This window comes from Augochlora pura, chromosome 4 (genome assembly GCF_028453695.1).
Source record: "Augochlora pura isolate Apur16 chromosome 4, APUR_v2.2.1, whole genome shotgun sequence".
In the NCBI taxonomy this organism is placed as follows: Eukaryota; Metazoa; Arthropoda; class Insecta; order Hymenoptera; family Halictidae; genus Augochlora; species Augochlora pura.
Window position 1 is genome coordinate 10234402 of NC_135775.1, and position 22555 is coordinate 10256956.

The 22555-nt window shown below is 41.0% G+C and overlaps 1 protein-coding gene across 2 annotated transcripts in view; it reads right to left on the reverse strand.

Moving 5' to 3' along the window:
- Positions 1-22555, reverse strand: part of Kay (transcription factor kayak) — a 53040-nt gene that overhangs the window by 24899 nt on the left and 5586 nt on the right. The window contains exon 1 of one of the 2 annotated variants that reach the window (XM_078179569.1): positions 19961-20400. The exons of the other annotated variant lie outside the window; for it this stretch is intronic. Within the exon in view, the coding sequence (XP_078035695.1) occupies positions 19961-20092 (132 nt within the window). The 5' untranslated portion in view covers positions 20093-20400. Of the gene's footprint in view, positions 1-19960; positions 20401-22555 lie in introns of those variants that run through there. 2 annotated transcript variants of the gene reach the window in all.

The window sequence follows — 22555 nt, forward strand, 5'->3', positions numbered from 1 at the left end:
CTTAACATATATTTCTTGAATGATGCTTCTTAAATTATCTTGCTCAAATTATGTCGCTCGAATTCTTTTTCGTAAATTATATTTCATATATTTTATCTCTTGCATTTTATTACTTCCTCAGAAATGTGTTGAGAGCATGTGTTCTTCGTCATATCCTCACGATTTTGTTAATATTTTAATGTTTCTTCAGCCTTAACAAATTAAAATGTGTCCTTGGCTTGCTCGTAAAACTATTTTAAACTAGCATTGCACCTGGTCGTCGCAAATGAAACGTACTTTCAAGGCAAAGTCGCAAAATTAGCCGTTGGCGTTACAATTTTGAAACAACTTACAGAGGGATTAGTAAATTGAAAATACGGCAAAACATCGTTTATCCGAGCTAATGAAAGGCAAACACAAGTGTTCGGATAATCGAACAGCTTAGTTAGTATTATAGTAAATGTTAGAGTGTCGTGTTAGTTTCACTCTTCATTTGTATAGTAAATGAAGTTGTACGTGCAATGCCTTAAAATTGAATTGTTTATATAAGAAACGAATCCGCGCAATAAATAATTCAGAAACTCGTACGTTCTGATGATCGAGGTTCTGTCATAAACGTTAAGAATGCATAATCTGCGGTGTCTTTTAAATTCTCCGCTACTTATATTCAACTATAAAATCTCTTTTCATGGAGATAAAATTCATGTTCGAATCTCGTACGAGCGCATGACAGACCTCTTTAAAAATTCAAGCTGCGAATATCGTAGCTTTTCGGAAATACATTCGATGCAACGGTCATGTTGCACCGATTTTGATGAAAGTGCCAACAATTGAAATTTCAGTAAACAGTCGATCAAAGTACGTCAGTCGTTCGAAGCAGACACGGCGCGAATGAAATCGAGCGAGGACACGATAATCGCGTATTGCGGTCGGGAATGCAGCCCGCATACACGTGTAAAGCAAAGAACGCGCTCCAATTCCTAATCTTGCATTAATCCCTCGTCGATGGACCGCGTGTGCCTTGCGATCTTGCTCAGCGTGCGCTTCGTCTTGGTATTTTACGGCTCGCGGACGTATTTTCCCTCGGAACGAGCGAAGCAGCGTGCGGGCGTCGCGCGGCGCGACGCGACGCGACTCGTCGCGACTCGACCCGACTCGGCGTCGCTCGTTGTTACGCGGTAAATAATAACGCAATTACGTCGTCAACGCGCGCGGACCGCCAGCATTATCGTGCTGCGAAACGAAAAATGAAAAAGGAGAACGTAAAAATAAAGAGTGCCGCATATAATACGTGTGCGGTAAACCGCCGCCGTTCGTACGGCGACACGAGCCGCAAGCAGCCTTGGATAACAAAGGAAACGCGCGTCTATACATATTTCGCTCGCGCTTCTCGCCAGAAGGACGAAAACATGGCGATCGTTTCACCGACCGTGAAAATCGTTTGGTGATTCGAAACGCGAGCGATAACCGGAGGATCCTTGGAGGAAATACTGTCGGTGTTAGAAGACGTAGTCAGCTGCGCGAGAAACGCTTATTTAATATCTCGACGCAGGTACTTTGACGAGTCTGACTCGTGATTGAAAATTGTTAGTAATAACACGTTAAATATTGTTCCGTTCCTTTTACCATGAATGTTATTTCGTTCCATCAAATAGGAATGTCGTTCAGTTCTGTTCACTGCGAAGGTTATTCTATCATTTTAAGTCGCAACATTTCCATGATAAAACTTCCTTTACAAGAATCAAGCAGCTTGAAATTCTACTCATTAAAAACTTCTGCGATGTACACAAAAGCGGTAGATTTTAAGTCGGTCTCTTTATGGGCTCTAATAGAAGATATCCAACGATCACCGGAGCTGGAGACTTACAATTGAAAGCGGACAGAGTGCCGATGGAATATTGAACGTTGACATTTTTCCTACATAGGCAAAAAAAAAATGAGCAAGCAGAAAATATGAAAGAGCGAAGGAAACGGGTCGGGAATATTGAACGGGGATTAATTCCGCAAAGAGGTTAGGAAACTCCGTACGGTACTCGCCGCGAATTATAATCTCCTTTGTCCGATCCTCTTGGAAGCGGAAAACTTAATAGCCGGCGCAATTTCGTAATCATTTATTCTGCTCGCTTCGCAGTTTTTCATCCGAAGTCTCGATAGGAAAACAATAGTAATAGTATGCGCGGGTGCGGTTCCAGAGAAACCTCTCTGCGAGTAAAAAAACTGTTATCGCGCGGCTCTTTTTTTGTCTGCGCGATCAATTACGCGAAAAAGGGAGAAAAACGGGAAGCGTTACCGTAATTAGAATCTCCGATTGCGTCACGCGCGTTTTAACCGACGATTTGGATAGGCGCGATACGGATCGGCACGAAGACGTTCGCCATTGGTATCACGATTGTTGGGTACGATTGCGAAATCGGTCGACTGATGAAGGACCTTTTGTACTGTCGAAGCGATCATTACATATTCATCGAGCAGCTCTCGAATCAAAATTGAAATTAAATCGCGAAAACGTATTACTTTCTATATTGGCTGCACTGCATACGACTTATTCGTGTGGAATTTATTTCTGCATTTTTCCACGTATAAAAAATTCATAGAAAATTTACTTGACTCTTCATATTACTGGATCTAATAATCTGATACCTTAAAATTTAATACGTACAATTAGATCGTAAATAATACCGTCCGTACGTTAAGGACCGCATTAATTCTTGGTGATTAGCTTATCTTTATATCCTTATTAATAATCTAATTTGTGGTGCTCGTTAATGACTCGGTTGCAGTAGGTACACTCCATGCATATTTATATAACACGAGGAGCTCCGCTTTTACTTCCAGGATTTATTTTTTCCTTCTCTGTGATGCAATAAATATTTTAAAACTTAATTCTAGACATGCCGGGACGGTATTTAAGACAGTGATTTTGAAGTGAAAAAGTCGAATCGATGGAAAGACCGCGGGGTAAGTTCGCGTGTCCGATCAGCCGATGAACGAGGATCCGAACGGTGAGCCTCGAAACGAACTGGAAATCACGATCTGGCGCAAACAGTGCGATCCACCGGCCGCGGCAGACAAAGAACAAAGAATGTAGACGCGATAAATACGCAGCGATCCGCTGCACACAACTTTCCCCCGTTTGCTACGGTTTTCGCCATAGCACGCGAACGGGTCATGCGAGCATGCACCAATTGCATAACCTGGCCAGTCTGTTTTTCGCGCGACAGAGCCAACTTAGTTACTATCGAAAAGATAAACCTAAATGTGGAACAACGGGCGATTATTGTTAACCGATTATCGTGTAGCAGTGTTCTGTGCGCGCGATAATCGCCGGCGCATTTCGAATTTCAAATTGTTCTTATCTCGCTAAGAAGTTGATTCGAACAATTCACAAGCGACATCATTGCCCGATTAGTCGCCGAGGACCTTGGAATTATAAAGTGATTATATCTAACAAAACAGAGATTGTTGTTGTGGTGCAAGAGCTGGGTTATTGAAAACTTTGGAATATACCAACCTCGAACAAAGTGCAGTAAATTTTCTCCAATTGTCCCAAAAGCTTGTAAACAAATATGGACAATTTGAAAAGAGGAGATATGGTTATTCGAGCCTCGTGGTTCGTTTTATAGTTATTGACAATAGGAAGCTATAAAAACGAGCCGCGAGGCTCGAACGATCTTATCTTCTATTTTCAAATTGTCCATTTTTGTTTACGAACCGAGGGACAATTGGAGTGAATTTACTTTAATGGTTGTAAAGGTCGAATACTGATAAACGAAGATTATAATTAATTTCTTTTTTCGCTGAGGTAGGAGGACTGGATAAGAAACCGTTTCTACACCGTATGCCAATATTGTAGGCAACGCTATGAAATGTTGATAAGATAAACGAATAATTGATAGTTTATAGATTACGCTTCCACCATATTCTATAAGCACGCACTTATCGAACTGTGTCACTGATCCTTTTTCAAGAATCCGATCCTCCCTATGCGATTACGGGCTTATAATAGTAACACGCCATTATCGGAGTAACGATTTCATTACTAAAAGTTCGTAGTTATAATTGGCATCGAACATTTCCAATAATAGTACGAGGAAATTTTTCCTTATATGAAGAAGACTTAAACAAATAAATAGGGAAATATCTATATAACTTTTTAAAAATTGGACCAAACGATTCGAGTATTATTGGAGTGTTAGACCGATTAATTTCTTAGAGAATGAGTAAACAAAAATGTCTGTAGACTTCAGTTGGTCGCAATGCTAAAAAGTTGAAAAGGAAAATTTTGTTAATATTCTTATCATTCGAATCATTCGAAATCTAAAAATATTTTTGTTTACTGATCCTTTACAAACTAATTGAAGTACCATCTCAAAAAAATTGAAGTCATTTGATCCTATTTCAAAGAATTATAAAATATATATCTACAAGAGAAGTACACATATTTCCCTATTTATAGGTATGCTCGTAATTGTGATATTTTGTCTTGATATCAACATTTTCCTGGTTAAAATTTCAATAATCAACCTATCAAAATAATATAATTCCTTAAAATGTAAAAAGATACGAGAAACCGATCGCTCCCAGCGACACAGCAGTCCAATTACAACCGGTACCCTACCAGCGTCTCCAATTGCGTAATTTTCCGCGTCGAGCTACCAGGTTGCCACTATACTAAGGCCGTGACAATGTAACTCCGTGCAACGATGCAAATTCGCGGCGTGAAAATAGAAAGCGAAACGGACGAAGAAGCGGACCGTGTATAGACGGGATAATTCAAGTTCGTCAAAACGCGAAGCTGTTTTAATGAATTGTCGAGGAAAAACATGTACGGGTGTTTCCCGGAACGTTATCGACTCGGACGTCAAGGTTTTGAAGCGGCGCGACGCAGCCGATTTGTGGCTGCTTGACGTATATACGCGCGTAACCTCTACGTGCGCCGTCGAGAGAGAGAGAGGGGGAGGGAGAGACCACGAGAGAGCGAGAGAGGGGGGAGAGAGAGAGGGGGGAGAGAGAGACGTGGGAAGAAGCACGTGTACGAGAGACCAACTGTGACGAGTCTAAAGTGCACAGCCAGACCGCAGGAAAACAAAATGCATGGGCATCGGCTATCGTCCGGGGAACGAGATAAGAACGCTATTAGGAACGAAAATGGGCCACTGTTCCGTCCGCAAGACACAAACGTACATTTAGACTCGCTTCCGACACAATGTCACATCTTGCAGAACACCTCGGAGTCTTTCGGCCGTACCTTCGACATCGGCTTTCTTACACAATAGACGGGTGAGGCATAGCAACTTGGATCTTACAAAAAGTTTGGAACAGACCAGGAGCGATGGTCACCAAAGAATTGCAAAATTGACGTCCTGGTCATGACTGGAACGATTGACTTTGTAAAATGTCGATGGTTTTTGTACCGTAGTTAGAAAAACTTCGATATTGAGTCACTAATAACATTGGTCTTTATTGTGAAATTAGTAATAAAGCGCGCGAAATTTGGAAAGGCAACGTACCGGTTCGAGTCATAACAGTTTGTGAAAGAAACACCTCACATATACATATAAGAGTGTTTAGAATACAATCACTGATTTTTATGAGGACCTTTGCCGGTATGTCCGGTTAATGGTGCATGTAACTAGAAAAGAGTGAAAATAAAGAAAACAAGCATCCTTGGAAACATCTGATGAATAGGTTGATACTTGCTAATGAAAAATGTGGCAATTATGGCGGAATTGCAGAGTCAGAATAGAACCCCTCATCTGTTCACGATGTATAATTAGAGAATTATTGCTAATTGGAGCAGGATAAGAACGGTAAAGGGTGTTCTAATATCAGAGTGTTGGTACCATGATGCAAGACTTGCATCAATTCTGTAAGAAGGGTGCAAAACTACTTCCAAATGTGGATGCAATTCCAAATTGCTCATTTTACAGAAGCTAATCAATGAAGATAAAATGATCGACTTTAGTCGCAGATGATAAGGATATTTGTTTCAGTGCACCTTCGAAACTTAACGAGGAGACCAACTGTAGTAAGAGACTGAGAGACTGAGAGAAAGAGAGAGAGAGAGAGAGAGAGAGAGAGAGAGAGATCCGGGACTTTGTTTTCCATCCTCTTGCTGTTTACCCGCCGCCGATTATCGACGGTACGTGCTAACGTTCCGAGCATGCTAATTCACCCCACACATCGTCCGAACAACAACGGCCAGTCGGGACCCGTCGGATTATGTCTTCGAACGATCCAGCTACGCGGACCAAAAATGGAGATGATTTTTAGGCTGGACTCACCTCGGAACGACTCTACAATCCTCTAAAATCTAGCGTGTACGAACTAGGGTATCCGTCGGAGACTGTTGCTAGGTGGGTTCTAAAGTCACTTGCGATTATGCGAACGCCGATCGGACGATAAAGAAACGAGAGCCACTCGAAACTCGGTACACGATGCGTGCGTGCACGCGCCCGTGCGTGGCGAGGGAGGAAAAAGGCGATCTCGACGGACGACCGCGCTCGACGGCAGCCGTAGTGACACTGACAGTGCTTCTGTCAACGCGCTATCACCACATGGTCTCTCTGTCCCGGAGACTCGGCCACATCGGCTCGGCCATCTTCGGCAACGCTCGACTACTCCTTTCTCGAGAGGACTCGCGAATCGCTGCCGGCGATCACGGTGCCAGCTTTAAGGCGGGGAGGATTCTCCGCCACGGGGGATCGTCAAGAGTGGAAACGGAAAAAGATCAGGCACACGCGGGAAGGTTGCATTAGCCGGGATAAGAGATGACTTCATTCGGGCATCGAAACATTCTCGAGCCACTTTCCAAGAGAGCGGGGATCGGACCAGCCTCTTCTTCTTCGGCTCTGTCGTCGCGCCCGGTCCCTTCTCTCTTTCTTTCTCTTTCTCTCTTTTCCCGATGCCCCACGTCTTCCAGAGTTCGAGCACTTTTCGTTTTTAGATGTTCGCGGAAACCAAGCCGTCGCAGGAATTTTCGGTATTCCCCAGCAGCCCACTTAGCCCCACTCTGATTCGTGTGCAACAAGCATTCGGAGGAACGGAGGCCCATTCACCTTTAAGTGTGATGAATACTTTTCGTGCGTCTCGAGAAATGATTCATACAATTTTGAAAATTATGTCCGGGCGTCGGATATGACTTGTCTATTTACTGTAGACAAAAATCGAAAAATTCGTTTTTAAGCTAATTGTTTAACTTTTTTATAGCGTCGAACAACAATATACATATATCGCTGTTGATTACACTTGAGAAAACGTCATTTTCTTAATATTCTTAATAAATAATAGTTTTATTTCTTCGTCCTTCTTCGTTTACGATTTTTTAATTGTCAAATTTCACAAAATTGTTATAATTTGTTTTCGGAACTTCACCAAACTACAAAAAAGAATTTTAAAACATTCCGATTTCTGTCCAAAATTTTTAAATTAAACTACACCACGTGTCAGTCAAATGTTAAAGCACATCGGTGTTAATTGAATTCGTAATATGCAGAAGTAATCTGAATGTTTGATTTTTGATTGCGTTTGAGTACTGTTCAATCATTTGATTTACTTCGTTTAATCAATATACTGGTCACAACTTCTTCAAATAACTCGATTGCAATGCCGAGAAATCTTTAATTGAGCAAATTGCAGATACTGCATTATATATAGTGAAATAATTGATTATATTCGCCGACGGCATTAAGAAGATCAGACTGTAAAGGAAGCGAAAAATATTGACGAACCCGAGAGCATTTTTTCCATTTTAAATTATTCGCAGCGGCAGCGTAAATAAGAACTTTATCTACCCGCGTTATCAAACGAGGAAGTATTGACCACGACAGCACGACTTTTTTTTGTTTTTACCCGAGACAAAGGAAACGCGTATCGCTTTGTTTTTGTCCGTTATCTCGTTCTATTCTACCAAACTCGATGATAAAAAGAAGGAAGCAGCAATAAAAGAATATCTACGTAAAACGTGCAGCGTCTATCAATGGTTCGCGTTATCGGCGGTGTTCCAGCTGTTCATAATCTCTGGTACATATGTGCTAGCTAACGATGCTATAATCGCGGTCTCCTTTACTTGCAGAGTATTTCAGAACAATCTTCTCGAACCGACTGATATTCAATTACTCGTTACAAACATCTGTTCGATTGTCCTGAACTCGAGCATAGGAACAAAATATAGTTTTTTTTCTTTTTAAGAAGTCGTATACGTTAGTGTCGCGTGCTCGCTGTTAATGGCGGGATCCAATTACTAGGCGCCAACTGGGAATGAGTCAACATAGTTCGATAGTGGAAGTCACGGAATCATCGTACTAGGAAATTCGAAATCGAGCACGTGTCGTTACGTCATGCGAATTCCTGGCCAGTTTTCTGTCGGAAACGAACCGCGCTCTCTGGTTCCACGAACTCTACCGGTTCGCCACAGTTTCATTATCCGCTGAACCGTTACTCCGTTTCTTGAAATTTCCTCAAGAGACATTCCAAATACCGAGCACATAAGCCATTTCCGGTTTCGCGGAAACCTAGTTGCTTCCGCTATTTGTTTTTCCGAGTATCCCTTTTTCAACGAAACTGATTGTCTCCTAACAATATGTTTAAGTCGAACCTATATGGAAACTTCAATCTCCTCCACGCGTGATTTATTTTTACCCATTTTCAAAACCACTAAATCTATTCATATTAACTCTTTCTGCGTTAATCCGTGCTTGGCGAGAGCCACATTGTTTAACCAGACAGGTGTTTCGATCTCTCTAAAATTGTGCAAGTCACTGTAATTATACTGCACATACATATGCTTTTATATAATAGATAATTTGATAACGATTATGTAAAGAACCGGTTAGCTGTTTTTGACGAATATACTCATCACGTATAAATGATAATGTTCCGTGCCACGATGTATATAATCGTCGAGAACAGCCAACTGTTTCTTTTTTCATTGAATCTACCACGATCGTTGCATGATTTATATTTAATTTGTACCTTCGTAAAGAGACTGATACGTTTATTACCTCTATACAATAAATGATTTATAACACAAATATGATCCGAGCGCAAGTAATACGTTCCATTTGGGATACCAATTGGCCTAACGATTCTTTCCGTCCGGCTCATAGATCGGCTAGGTGTAGGCGTCAGCATTCTGTCGGAGCGGGTTGAACGCTTTGATCCGTGAAACCTCCGCCGACCAGAGAAAAGACGGTGTGCGACCAACAACGAGATACTGTTCTCAATGGTAATCGTTAATCGAGGCTCGGGAAAGGCCAGACTTCAATTAAGAGCCCTAGATGCGGTCTGAAGAGGCTGCTGCGCCGGGACGATTTAAACGGAGTCTGAAAGAGGACCAACAGAACGAAGACGCGCGGGGGTTCGCGTTTCTCCCTTCGGGCTAGCGGAACCTAGAGCAGGCAAAGCGGATAGGAAACCAACCGTGTTGCAATCAACTTTGTTTTCACGGACGTGACGTCGCCGTCGTAGACTGTTTGCTTCGCAACTCTACTTCGTACTGTATTTCAGCTTAGTTACCGACTAATTGGTATCATATGAACGTCATTCGGATCACATTACTTGTATTACTTGCAATAACAATAATTTTATTTCAATTCATGCTTTTACATTGGCATTTTTAGTGCTTTTACAGTTACAAAGCCTCTCTTATTACAATTAAATGTTTGCAATACTAAATACTTGTAATTATATTATATTAATATTATATATATAATTCATATTATCATTTAAACAATGTGATTCCCGCGGCATTAAATACTGAAAGGGTTAATATAACTAAACTTAGTACCTTCTAAAATTTCGAAAAATAAATAATACGTCAAAGGGTAATTTCAGTTGCAATGTATTCGCGATTTGAGCATCGAAAGAGTTTGGAATATTACTATCTTTTGTAGTTTAGCTGTAATATTGCAATATCTATGTTCCTAACGTGTCTAAAATATTTTTAAAAAATCAGTGTCAGCGTATGTTTACGCAAATTAAAAATTCGTATGGCGAGAAGCAGAACTTGAATAAAAGTCTATTCCTTTTCTTGACGATTTCAACACGTCGACAATACTCTAACAATACTATTAAATTCCACTAATGTTTTCATAGTTTTGAATTTCTTCTAATGTCTCCTGCCATAAATGCATAAAATCTACAGCCCATTAATTATTCTACTTCGCGATGCCATTTGCCGATCAAGTCGTCCATATCCAGCGTGAGGAAGCGGAAAAACGTACGCAAACAAGCCCGGGATGGAGCGTGCAACGCGTTTCTTATGGCGGCCCGCACAGACACCGTACATCAGACACATAACGCTGGCTAAAGTACTCGGACTGGGCTGTCAGTACCCGATAAAGTCGGAGATAACGATAGAGTGGCTATGCCCGGACGTTTTTAGCACCGTCGCCGGGATACAAAGCCGGGATGGAGTCGGAGCCGGCATCGGAGACGGCATCGGCATCGGCATCGACATCAGCATCGGCTCGCGGGTTCACCATCGCGGAGAGGTGAACGACACCGAATGAGAATGGGCATCCCCCGTGTAATTTCGGAAATTCCAACCACGTCACGGCCCTGTCCCCGTTTGCACGCGACGCACATACATCTCCGGCGCCAAGGCTACTCCGGTTTCGAAAGTTCTGGGTCAGTTCTATTACCAGTCGCCGAGAAAAGATTACCCGGTCTTTAGCGCGGCCTCCACGATGCCAGCCTTTTTATCGAACAATCGGTCTTCATTTGCGTAATGTTAGCAATCCGCGAAAATTGCACGTATTTCGAGATCCCATTAACGCTTATCGAAACGGTCGAGCTGCCCGGTTTCGCGTTTCTTATTTTGAAGCTGATGAAACTGTAACGACTCTTTCGTAGGAAACGATCGAATCAATATCTTAACACTTTTCTCAAGCCAAATAAACACGATAACAAATAATTTGACTTTTCGATTACACATCGAGCAATCTTGTTCCGGGATTTATAACATTTTTTTTTCTGCACCGTTGTAAAGAATTCGGACCGCAGAGGAATAGGTTTCTGTGGTTTTGCAATCTCTCTTTCGGTTGATTTTTTGTAACCGAGGTAAGTTGAAGTGTTTGTTCCATTACATTTACAAGGCAAAGTCAGATAAAGAAAGAAATTAAATATAAAATAAATCCGCAAGATTAGATTAAGACACACCCTCGGCGCCTTGAAAGTTGGGTTTTAATGTGATTAGGAAGGCAGAGTCGTGGTTGAGATAACGATTTTGCAATTTCCAGACTGTTTGTCGATTTACTTGCTCAAGTACTTTGGGAAGAAAAAAAAGAACTGAAAAATATTTATTACTACATTGCAAATCTGTGTGAAAAATACAAATCGTTTGTATTTGTTGCAAAAGATAGGAACCAATCAGGCTTTTAGTCAAATCAAAGTTTAATTTATCCACTGCTTTAAATCGCGCCCACTTATTTTTGTTATAAGTTCATGACATCTATACGTTAATATAGTGCTAAACAGAAATCTTTCTCATCTTTTTCCTGATTCCGCGATCAATTTTCCGCGACGTAGAACCATCTTACGAAACGTCCCTAGGGCGTTTAATTTTTCACGAACTACGATCGATCAACTCGGATTTATCGAGTTGCTCGTTCGAGCGCGCCGAGATACATAATTGCTAGTTTAAGCACAAAGCACGGCAATTATATTAATCGTCTTCGGGAATTACGCGAACAGGACAATGGCGGAGTAGTCTCTGGTAGCGGGACTCCCTCGGCTCGACCGTTTTCTGCAGTCATCAGACGATGTTACGTTCCGTTTCAAGAAATTGATTTTCCAGTGACGGTGTTTCGCTTTTCCGCATAATTTTCAGTGTATCGATGAATTCAACTCCTCGATGTTGTTATTACACCGGCGGTTTACAATCGTACAATCGCGACGGCGCATTTTGTATGATTTAGCAGAAAAACGACACACGGTCACGCGAGATATCGTTCGATAACTCCGCAAGGTTCCACGATCGTAACCTGCACCGTTCGCCGCGCCATTTTGTTGCCAATCTACGAATTCGAATAAATAAAGATCAGCGATTCGAACGACTGAACACGGCGAGCATGCTAATCCTTTGCAATGTTGTTCGGCTTCTATGCCACTTTCCTCGCAACCGTACAAAAATGTCTGCGATTTCATAAATGATTTTCCACTTGAATGAAACAGTAACTAAACCAATTAATAATTAGTGGTTGTTTAGATAAATTTTAAAAAATGTATAATCTAATAAAGAATATCATCTTTAACTATATGGCTGTTTTTGACGAATATACTCGTTATGGAGAAATGGCAATTACTCGATCTTTGCCCATTAAGTTAAATAAATTGTTGTAAAAACTTGCACACTACGGAAAGATTAATAGTTCTCCAAAAGTAATTATAGTATAGTTGTAAAAATGATCCATCGTCCGAGGATTAATAATACCGAGACTTAGAAGAAACGCATTTTTTAGGTTGTTTGCTACATGAAGCGAGGAGTTAGGAAATCTCAGTACTTATAAGATGACCTAATCCATAGATTCATTAGTCAATTAGCTCCGAAGTGGATCCACAATGGAATTCGCTAAGCGTTCGGAGCACCGCGGTTTATGATCGTAACAGCTAGAATCAAGTCGCGGTACCGATTCCGCAGGTCCGAATGATTCTTGCCGCTAATCAGTTGGTTGCCGACGGCACTCACGGCAGGAATCATCCAGGGCAACGGTGTTGATTCTCGAAACACCGACAAAGTTAGTCGCGCATGGCTAAGTTAAGGACGAAGGTTGGAACGGATGGGAAAAAAAGCACGGGCATAAAAGAAAACGCTCCGAGGGCAGAACGGTCCGTGAATTCCTGACCAGTGACGCAATCGCGCAGGCATTTCCGACTGGTTGCACTTCGGCAGCCACTCGGATGAGAATACCTACATAATCGCGCGCATAATACGGCTACGTGGTCTCCGCGAGCTTTTCATACCCCCTCTCATCTTCTCGCCGGCTCATCTTTCTCCATTTCGAATCATAGTCGACGCATATCTATTGAACACGCAATCTTAGCTTTTCGGTTCGAGGTTGAAGATCATTTCATTTTATAATTATTTGAAATAATTCTAAAATTACAGTTAATGTTTGCGACTGATTTACACCTTCTTGCTTTAAACAAATTATTGTGAAGATTGCGTAAATTAAAAACTCTTTGTTGATTATTTCTTGGTAAAGAGAGCATTGCATTAAACAGATCGTTGTAATAATTTCATAAATTAAATCTTGTTCGTTATTATTTTCAACATTATTTCTTTAAATTGATGAAATAATTTACTAGTTGAAATCGCTTTATCTCAAATCAGTTGATATTATTTTTATTTTTAAACAATCGCCTGAAATAAATGATTTCAAATGTTATTTTTTGGATGCCTCGACCTCCCCTCCCACTCCCCCATTATCATGCGACCAAGATTCAAAGACCAGTGACAACCCCAGCGGGTATTCAGCTTCCGCTTCTTAAAATACAAGGAGCAGCATCAATCGGGTCACTTAGATGACGCTTTCGAATGCATTAGTCTATAATGAATTACTTGATACTGAGACTGGCAGTCGACGGCAAGGGGTCCTTTGTGACCAATCTTTAGTCCACGAGGACCGCAGAGCTCGGGCCCCAGGGAATAATAGTTTCACGAAATTGGATACGTTGATCCCACGTCAGAGCGGTCCCCGAAAGGGTCCGTAGGGTTCCATGACCCCACGAATGCGAAGTCCCTTCTTATAAAGGGCCCGGCCGCGCCGTTCTGAATAGATGAAGCACTTTATCACGCCATCAGAAGGCGACGCAGAAGGGCCGGAGGATCTTTGAATTATAAGCACCGGCTTAAATATTCTGAACGTTGATTCTTCACGAACACCTTGAAGAATGCAGGCCGTGAATAAAGAGACGTCCCTTGATACCCGGAAATCAATCTCGAGCTGACACGGGCGCGTCTCCGAAACGAATCGATCGTGTGTTCTTCTTCAGAAATATTTTATTTCCCGAGCTGACAGCGCGATCGTCCGAACTGTCGCACGAGGAATGTTAAATATGTCCCAGGTGGAAGGTGGAATGAAAATATTTGCCCAGACGAATGGGCCTCCGGGCCGCCCAGACGATCAACGTCAATCCATCTTGTTATTAAGAAGACCGTTCGATCATCGACGATCGAATCGACGCAGGTGGATACATTCGCCGCGATGTTTGGACACCAGCGAAATTGATCCTACAACGAAGAACAAACGGCAGCTGCACGTTTTACTTGGGGTTTCCCCGTGGAGGAAGTTCGCGTTCGATAAGATAGATAAACTATTATCTGCGTGCGAACGGTGCTAATTAAGTCTCGCTAAATGCGACCTTTTAATAACCGCGAGCGCGTCCACCGTGTCTTGAGAACACGTTTATTCCATCAAATTCCTATTTGCTTCCATCTTCAATAAATTGCTCGTTGTTGTTCGAGTATCTATTTACCACCGTTTCACTTTAGGAGGAGTTTTAGTCGTTTGGTAGCAAGCAGTTTGTATTGAACATGTGCATACAACATACGTAAACTGCTGCACAGAAGAGATTAAGTATCGAATGACGGAATGTCTGGCAGATAAAGCACAGTTGGATTAGTTCCGACCCGTAACAAAGATTACTTATGCGTTAAAGTGATCTGTTTTACTGGCTCGTGAAATTTTTGGTAGAAATATTTCGGAAGATTGATTAAGCTATTTAAGCATTATTATTAAATTGATAAATGAATGTGCGTTTTGACTGTGAGTTGAATAAAGAAGACATCAAAATGGTCACGAATTACGAAGTAATATAATAATATACTAAAGATGTCAGTTTCTTTTAACTTTATAGATCTAAAAGATCGTAATACGATAATATTCACAAAAATAATTGCTGTACGTGGATCATGATAACTTTATTCTACATAAATCTTGCAAACATTGTATTTTATTCTTATATAAAATAAAGTATAATATTTTTGCCACAAAATATTCATAGTAAAGTATAATAATTTTACTATAAATTTACTGTATAAAATCAACTAGAAATAATGTATGTAACACCCCCAACCTCATCATATCAATTAATCAATTTGCCCAGAGATTTTTCAAGTTACAGACCAAAGAATTAATAATCCTCAAAATTGTGTAGAATTTCATTTTCAAGAATGCTGGACTTCCCAAGGATTACGAAATCAAAGCTTCGAGTGTCGCAATCAATTCCGGAGAAAATCCCGGACCGATCGACCGCGGGGCAGCCACGAGGAAAAGTAGAATCCCACGAAAGCGTAAACCTGAAGAGGTCCACGATGGTTCGAGGCATTCTCAAGGGGAAAGTGTTAACGCGTTGACGTCATTCGTACACGAGATATCTTTCCGAGGAATCGACCTCCTTTCGAGGTCGACTACACCGGATTACCAGCTAGCCGTACGGAATAAAAAGAAAAGGGAAGAAGAAGAAGAAGGAGAAATATATACATATATATAACTTGCGTCTACAACGCTCTCGAAGTTCGTATTTTAGTCCGCATTAGCGCAGCCAATCGCAATAATTCCTTGCCGCGAGAGGCTGAATCTCCATTGTGAAACTGTTTTTGCGCAGCGTGTTAAAGGCAGTTTCGCAACAGAGTTCTACGCGACTCTTTCGACTTGCAAACTAGCAGAAAAGTTACGCGACGCTTTTATAGTTCGATCCTACGAATATTTACTTGCATCCATTATAGTCATTACGGTTCTTCGGCGGGAAATATTTTTTTATCCATCGTAGAATCGAGGACTATTTCATTGCGGACGGTTTACAAGATCATCGTCAGCGTTTGCCCAAAGAATTTCGCAAAGATTCCGGTGAAGCGGACTGAATAAATATTGATCTGCAAACGGTAATTGAACGGGCCGATACAAATTTACCAGCGGTAAGCTTTCACTCCTCAAAATGTACCGCCGTATTAGCGACTTCTATTTCAGATTCGGCTCGAGACAACAGCTAACTATATTTCATCCATTACACAGCTGTTAGGCTACCGCTTTCGTAACGCTTCATGGTTTATGCTCTGCATGGTTAATAGGACAAGAAATTTATTTGAAACAAGACGCGTTTTTCGTTAACTGAAGTTTTTATGGAACATCAAGTGGCTTTGGATTAAAACAATCTTAAGAATCGAAATCTAAGATCTGATTGAATCGTTCTTAAGAGTCTATTTATCATTTAACGGTGTCTGATGTTGAAATATTCCAGATTTTATTATTAACGAATTTTTATAATGACTAACTTCTCTCTTTTCAATATTTCACTAATCCATACTCCAGGAACGTATAAACAATATGATTAATAAAATATCACTGCGAGCGAGAAACGACTCTGGAACAAGCTTAGAAATTCCAGTAATTGAAGGGTTAATAAAATTTTGAATATGCAGGGTTTGAAAAAGAAAAGAAAAATTGCAGAATCATTTCAAGCAATTAGCTTTTGCTACCTCTTAGAAAATTTTTAAGTTGCTGTAATTACACTGTATGTGATTTTCTTAATATTTTGATTAAACACACTTTTATAAAATATATAATTCAATAAAGAATATTCTTAAACAATTATGTAGTTCCTTTTAATAAGTATTCATGCTCGTTATGAAGAAATGGCAACATGTTCTGTTACGATGGGTACAGTTGTCAAAACACTAAACTGATTAAAAGTTCATTTATAATAGTTTGGCAAATTTCTGCTGCACATATCGTCGGGTAATACATATCTTAACACGTTGACGAGGCTTGACCCACCGGTGGGTCATACGTATCAGACCCGTGGGCTACGTACATTTGTTTATTTTGCTTGCATTTCACAAAATAGATACTATAAAATAGGTTTATGTTATTTTATCTGAACATTATAAACAGATATTCAATAGTAAAAACATAGAAATTCAATATTATAAACTTAACATAATTATTTAATTTTTGTAAATTTCGGTCGACGACTCACAGAGAAAATTGTGAATATCGACGTCGGCGTCAACGTGTTAATACTTTATTTGGTTTGAAAATTGTCCTATTTTGGTCTCAAAACGATGTGTTATCAGTAAAATCGAAACTAGGGTTAATCAGTGTACTTCTGTATTTTAATGGGAAATTTTAATAATGGCTGGTAGACTGAGAAATGATAATACAACTAAAAGTATTAAGAGTGTTAAGCTGATATAGAAATAAATGTTGATAACGACGACGTTCAACAACGGATCCCGGATCTGATTTTCCACGTTGCAAGAGATCGTAGTCGTAGTTCCGGGTACGAGACCATGAAGAAAACCATCAATTGCTACCGATGACGGTGAGACTAGTGCACGCAAACCGCGTCCATTTTTCCTGGTACCGGTGTCTCACGCGGGCACCACATAATCGACGTATTTACAAGGCGTCGCGAATAATAATGCCGGGCGATCTCGCGTGTCGCGACGGCAACCTGCGCGCACGCGACACGTGCGTGGATTTTCATTCATAAATCGCTGGTAAAACTACGCTGGATGATTCATCCGACTCGTAAGAGAGAAAGAGCAAGCCCGCGGGCACCCGCTTGAACGCGCGCGCGAGCGAGCGGATGAGCCGCACTGCACTCGAATCAGGTAAGTAAAGTTTTACGAGAAATAAGAATCGTCGCAGATTTTATGCAAATCGGATTGGGTGTTGGTTTCTACCAGTGACCGCATCGACGACGGAAATTTTTTTCCGATACCGGAAACGGATAATTTGACGCAGCTTTCGAAGCGATCGTTGTCGGCGACGATCGTAACCGGTATCTGGTGATTCATGCGAAGAATGTGTTCGCTCTGGTGCATCGGGTTTTGAAAAAAAAACCGTGTGATTTCACGAACCTCCGAGATTACTCGCAAATGAGATGAATCGTTTTCGTAACTCTTTCGGATAATTTTAATATTTGCATTGTGTAACAAGATTTTGTAATATTAGATACATGACTTAACAGTATGCCAAGTTTTATTTATAATTTTATTTGTGAATTACTTTAGGAATGTTTTTTAAGGTTTGTATAGACTTTAATGAAAATTTAAATCTTCAAACATTGGATAGTCGAGTAACAATATTTATAACTAGACTGCGGATCTGTATGCAAAATGAGAATGGTGCACCTAAATTTTAATAAGTTTAAATCGACACATTATATTTTCAGTTCCTCTTAATATTTTCTTTGTTTTAAATTTTACTAGTTTTGCCATAAATACATAAAATCTATTCATAATCTTCTTGTAAGTATATAAATTAATCAGTGTACTGAAAAATTTTGTTTAAAACATCTCAAGCTACTATTGCATGACTAAGAAATTGAGAATTGGAATAATTGTTTTAAAATGTCGGGTCAATACAGACCCCAGCACCAACGTCCGAGGTTAAACATCTACTCATAGAAGAAACGCCACAGTGGAATTCTCTACGAGACAATGCGAGAAAGAAAACTATCGTCATCTTGCGAGGCTAAGAGGCAGGATGACACCTCTTGCCTTATGACCCGTTCATATTGCTCCCGCTAAACTTAACCCTGCCTTCGTTTAACTAAACCCTCTAATTGGTGGGTTAACGAGCGTTAACTCCGGGCTTCCTGTCAGATTTAACTGTTTTCCTTCGGTGTCAGACGCACAAAGTATTCTTAAATTTCGTGGGTGAATGTTTTTCTCGGTCTTCGGGGTTCAACGACTCGGGAGAGCACGTCACTCAAAACAATTGGGAAATTAAACTTCGGACGACTCGAAGGACAAACATTGTGAATTAGAAAAATACCGTGCAACATTCTTTTGATATCTAGAACAATTCGTAGAAAGGCATGTTGACAAATAAGAAATTTGCAAAATCAAATTTTCTATTTGATTCGAAATTAGAATAAATAGATTTACGTATATGTATATAATGAAAATTGCCAAATTTGAATTTCTTCAAATTCCACTATACTTTTGAGATTTAAAAAATTTTGACTGCAAACGCCGTGCCTAAATGGATTGTTTGTGTAGATAATGTTCCAGCAATTACGAGCGGTATTAAAGACGGAGGTTATCTAAATTCGACTTTAATTTGAGGCCATTGCCATTTACCCAGGACACAGGACAAGGTTTGCTAATGAGTGTCCGATGGTGACATGGGTCGTCAAAATACGGGGACTACCTTCAGAAGCACATAAAACCACTTATGTAAGAGCCTATAATAAACGCGGCCTTTTGAAACCCTTGAGAATTCCCAGAAAGGAAATTGCGATTGCAATGCCACTACGCGATGACAAGAAAATGGCACTTGACTCGAAACTCGTCACCATAAAAATAATATACCTCGGTTATTGGACGGTTGTAAGTCTGACTTCAATAGTTTATTTTCCGAAAGACAATTAACTCTCAGAGGGCATAGAGAGGCCTGGTCGCGCGGGTAAAAGGCAAGATAGGTAAGAAAACCCGCGATCTAATAAGATAAGGGTACTTTTTAGAAGCGTTCAGTAAAGACGTCATCACTAGCTCGATTACAATGCCATTCCATTATACCTTATCGTCGCCTGATCATCTTGACTTTACAATCTTCGCATTGCCTCATTTAGGTAAACGTTCGAGCTTTCATAATTACACAGCGGAAATTCCAAATAATAATCGTAAACATACTTTTCATTTCCAAGTGAGTAAATGTCATTCGTTAATTGCATGCACAACGGTTCGGAAAAAGCGACTCGTTACATCAATCGAATGAGACTTTCAAATTAAGTATTTATGTACCAATTCTAACTGTAATGTTCGTAGTATTTCCACGCGACATTCAACTGCGTTCACGGTTAGCTTTCCTTTGAATAATATCGAACGACCTTCGACCGTGACACCTGAACGATCGCACAATAGATGTTTCGTTTGTGTCGGCTCAACAAGCGCCGGCACGCCGCGAAACTTTACGGTCAATTACGTAATTTCTGACTAAATAAAACGTCATTGGAACGTGTCCCTTACCATAGCTTTTTCTTCTTTCGTCAGCTGCCACGGGTCGGCCAGGTTAGATGTCGGTGTGTACATGGAGAACATCGTGTAACTGTGATCTTCGACAATGTCGTAAAAGCCTTCGCTAGGTACACGTTGCGACATCTGTAAGCGGGGTTCGCTTTCAAAACTTCACTGGAAAAAGTGGCTGGTGTTTTGCGCAAACGGTTCGATCAACTGGTCGGTTTGAACGCGAATTGCAAGCACTCGCATCGGAAACACGGTGTCACCTTCTGTTCACCCGAGTGTCACCAATACACTAACGTATGAAATCGAATTTAACAGAAAGAAAACGAAAGAACGGAAAAAGAGAACAACTCGGTCTTCCGTGGACGACACTCTGTCACGTACAAGACTTCGACTGTACAACGTGATCGACTACTGTCGCGCGTGCTTACGTATCCCTACTGAGCCCGCCAATGTGACTGGGAAACTATATAGAAAGACGGCCGCTCGACCCCCCACCAATCAGAGCCGAGCGACCGCCGCGTGACGTCATCGCCATCTTGATTGCTGATTCGCGCGATAGCGCGCGGCCAATCAACGTGTCGTACCGAGACGTCCACTTCCACGGAATCGAGGAACCCACCGCGAAGAACCAGATCCCCTTTTCCAGGTAAATTACGCGCGGTCGTTAACTTGCATAATTTTGCTAATGAATGTGTAATAGATCAAGCTGTCTTCTAATTGTTCAGATCATTCGTAAATGGAAAATCAGTGCGATGGGATTGCTGTAGCGTCTCGACTTTTAACTGGATAATGACTAATGAATCATTTAGTGATTTTTTTGACTATACAGGATGCCATGTTGAAACCAACTCCGTGGAAATTGGTAATCAAGTATTTAATTAGTGGCATTTTGCGCATCCAGTTGGAGCAAATGATTAGACAGCTGATCTTTATGCAAAGTAAGAATTATCTTCGCTAATTTCTAAGCTCTACTTCCTTGGATGGCTCAATTATTAACTGTTTCAAAATTAATATAAATCTATACATGCATTAACATTTGACCTGTAAAATTAATAAACAAATTCCTTCAATTCGTTACTTAAACAAGTGGATTTCTAGTTGTTTACTTGCTAAATACGATTTTAGGGTTAGTACTTTCCGAATCGACTAAATATATCTCTTATTTGTAACTTCGAGGACTTTGTACTATTTTGATAGATAAAAAAAGTCAACGAATATAATTTTTCGTTTCCCATTCCAAAATAGGGGAAACGAGCCGCGCTCAAAATAAACACAACCTTGACAGTCTCGTGGGTAGATAGTCTTCCGAATGTTAGCGACGAAAGACAAAGACTATTGTTATAAAGAGTCTCTGGTGCAGTCTGTGTACGCAGCGCTGGAAATATGTCAAGGAATTACTCAGGGGAGAATTGGCTCGACAGAAACCCAAGGCTCGTCTCTGTGATCGCCAAGTCCGTTTTATCTTATCTTACAATTAGATATTGATATGGGATTATGACAAAATGTCACGAAATTCTGCGATTTGGACCACCGTGCAATATCGTATTAACGTGTAGCTACATTCACCCGCCACTTCGTACTCTAAACGTGGAAAGCGAAATAAATTTTATTTTTTCAATTCCTACTGCAGTATAATTTTGCGTTTCTTTCGTGCCAATATTGTACACATTGAAAAGAATGACTAAAACGCAAACCAAATCATAAGCTACGATAGCGAAAGGAACGGTAGTGACGACCGCGTTAATTTCGCGTGTAACTTGTTTCAGATGCCCGGTGAAACGCGCACGGAAATAGAAGAAAGCATTTATCGCGACAGTGAGTGGCTGTCGTTGCGGAAAATCATCTGTCGCGGGGAATCCGCGCAGAAACTGACTATTTTGGTACGGGGAACTCCCTCGTGCACGGCCGGTTCTTTGTTCTTGTTTCGATATGTCCGTGCACGTGTGGCGATTTCCGGCAGTCCGGAGCAACGTACGTGTGAACGCACTTTGCACAATAATAAAAAACAAAACAGCTTACACGGTCGTTATTGTCTGGCCGCGAATGCAGGCATTGAAAAGTCGACCAATGAGAAATAAAAACGCGCAGAGCTCGCTCTCACGAACCTCGTAACCGTTTCCGAATTACCGAACGTATTCTTGGAGTTAGCAAACAACGCCCGGAACGATCGAGCTCGAGTGCCATGGCGCCGATTTTTCAGCATCGTTCCCGCTTTTACAACTGCTCTAATCGTATACATCGAATTATTCGTCCCTCGTTCCGGTCGCTGCCCCCAGCGGACCCATTGTCAGCGTCGCCGCAGGTATATCACAACCACCAGGAGGAAAACAACGATTTACGAGCTTGTTTTGCTCGACTGGAAAATCATGGCACAAAGGAATAAAGCGCGGAGGAAACCCTTCGCAGGGCAAAGTGTGAGAAAATATAATCAGCTTTCTCCAGCTCCTGAAAAGTAGAAGAGCCCTGACAGATTTACGACCTTGTTTTGGTGGAGAGTCTCGTAAACGGGAGAGAGACGCGGAATGTCAACAGAGAGTGATTCACGCGAACCTCCGCGAACCAATAATAAAGCCCTGTATCTCCATTTAACTACTACTC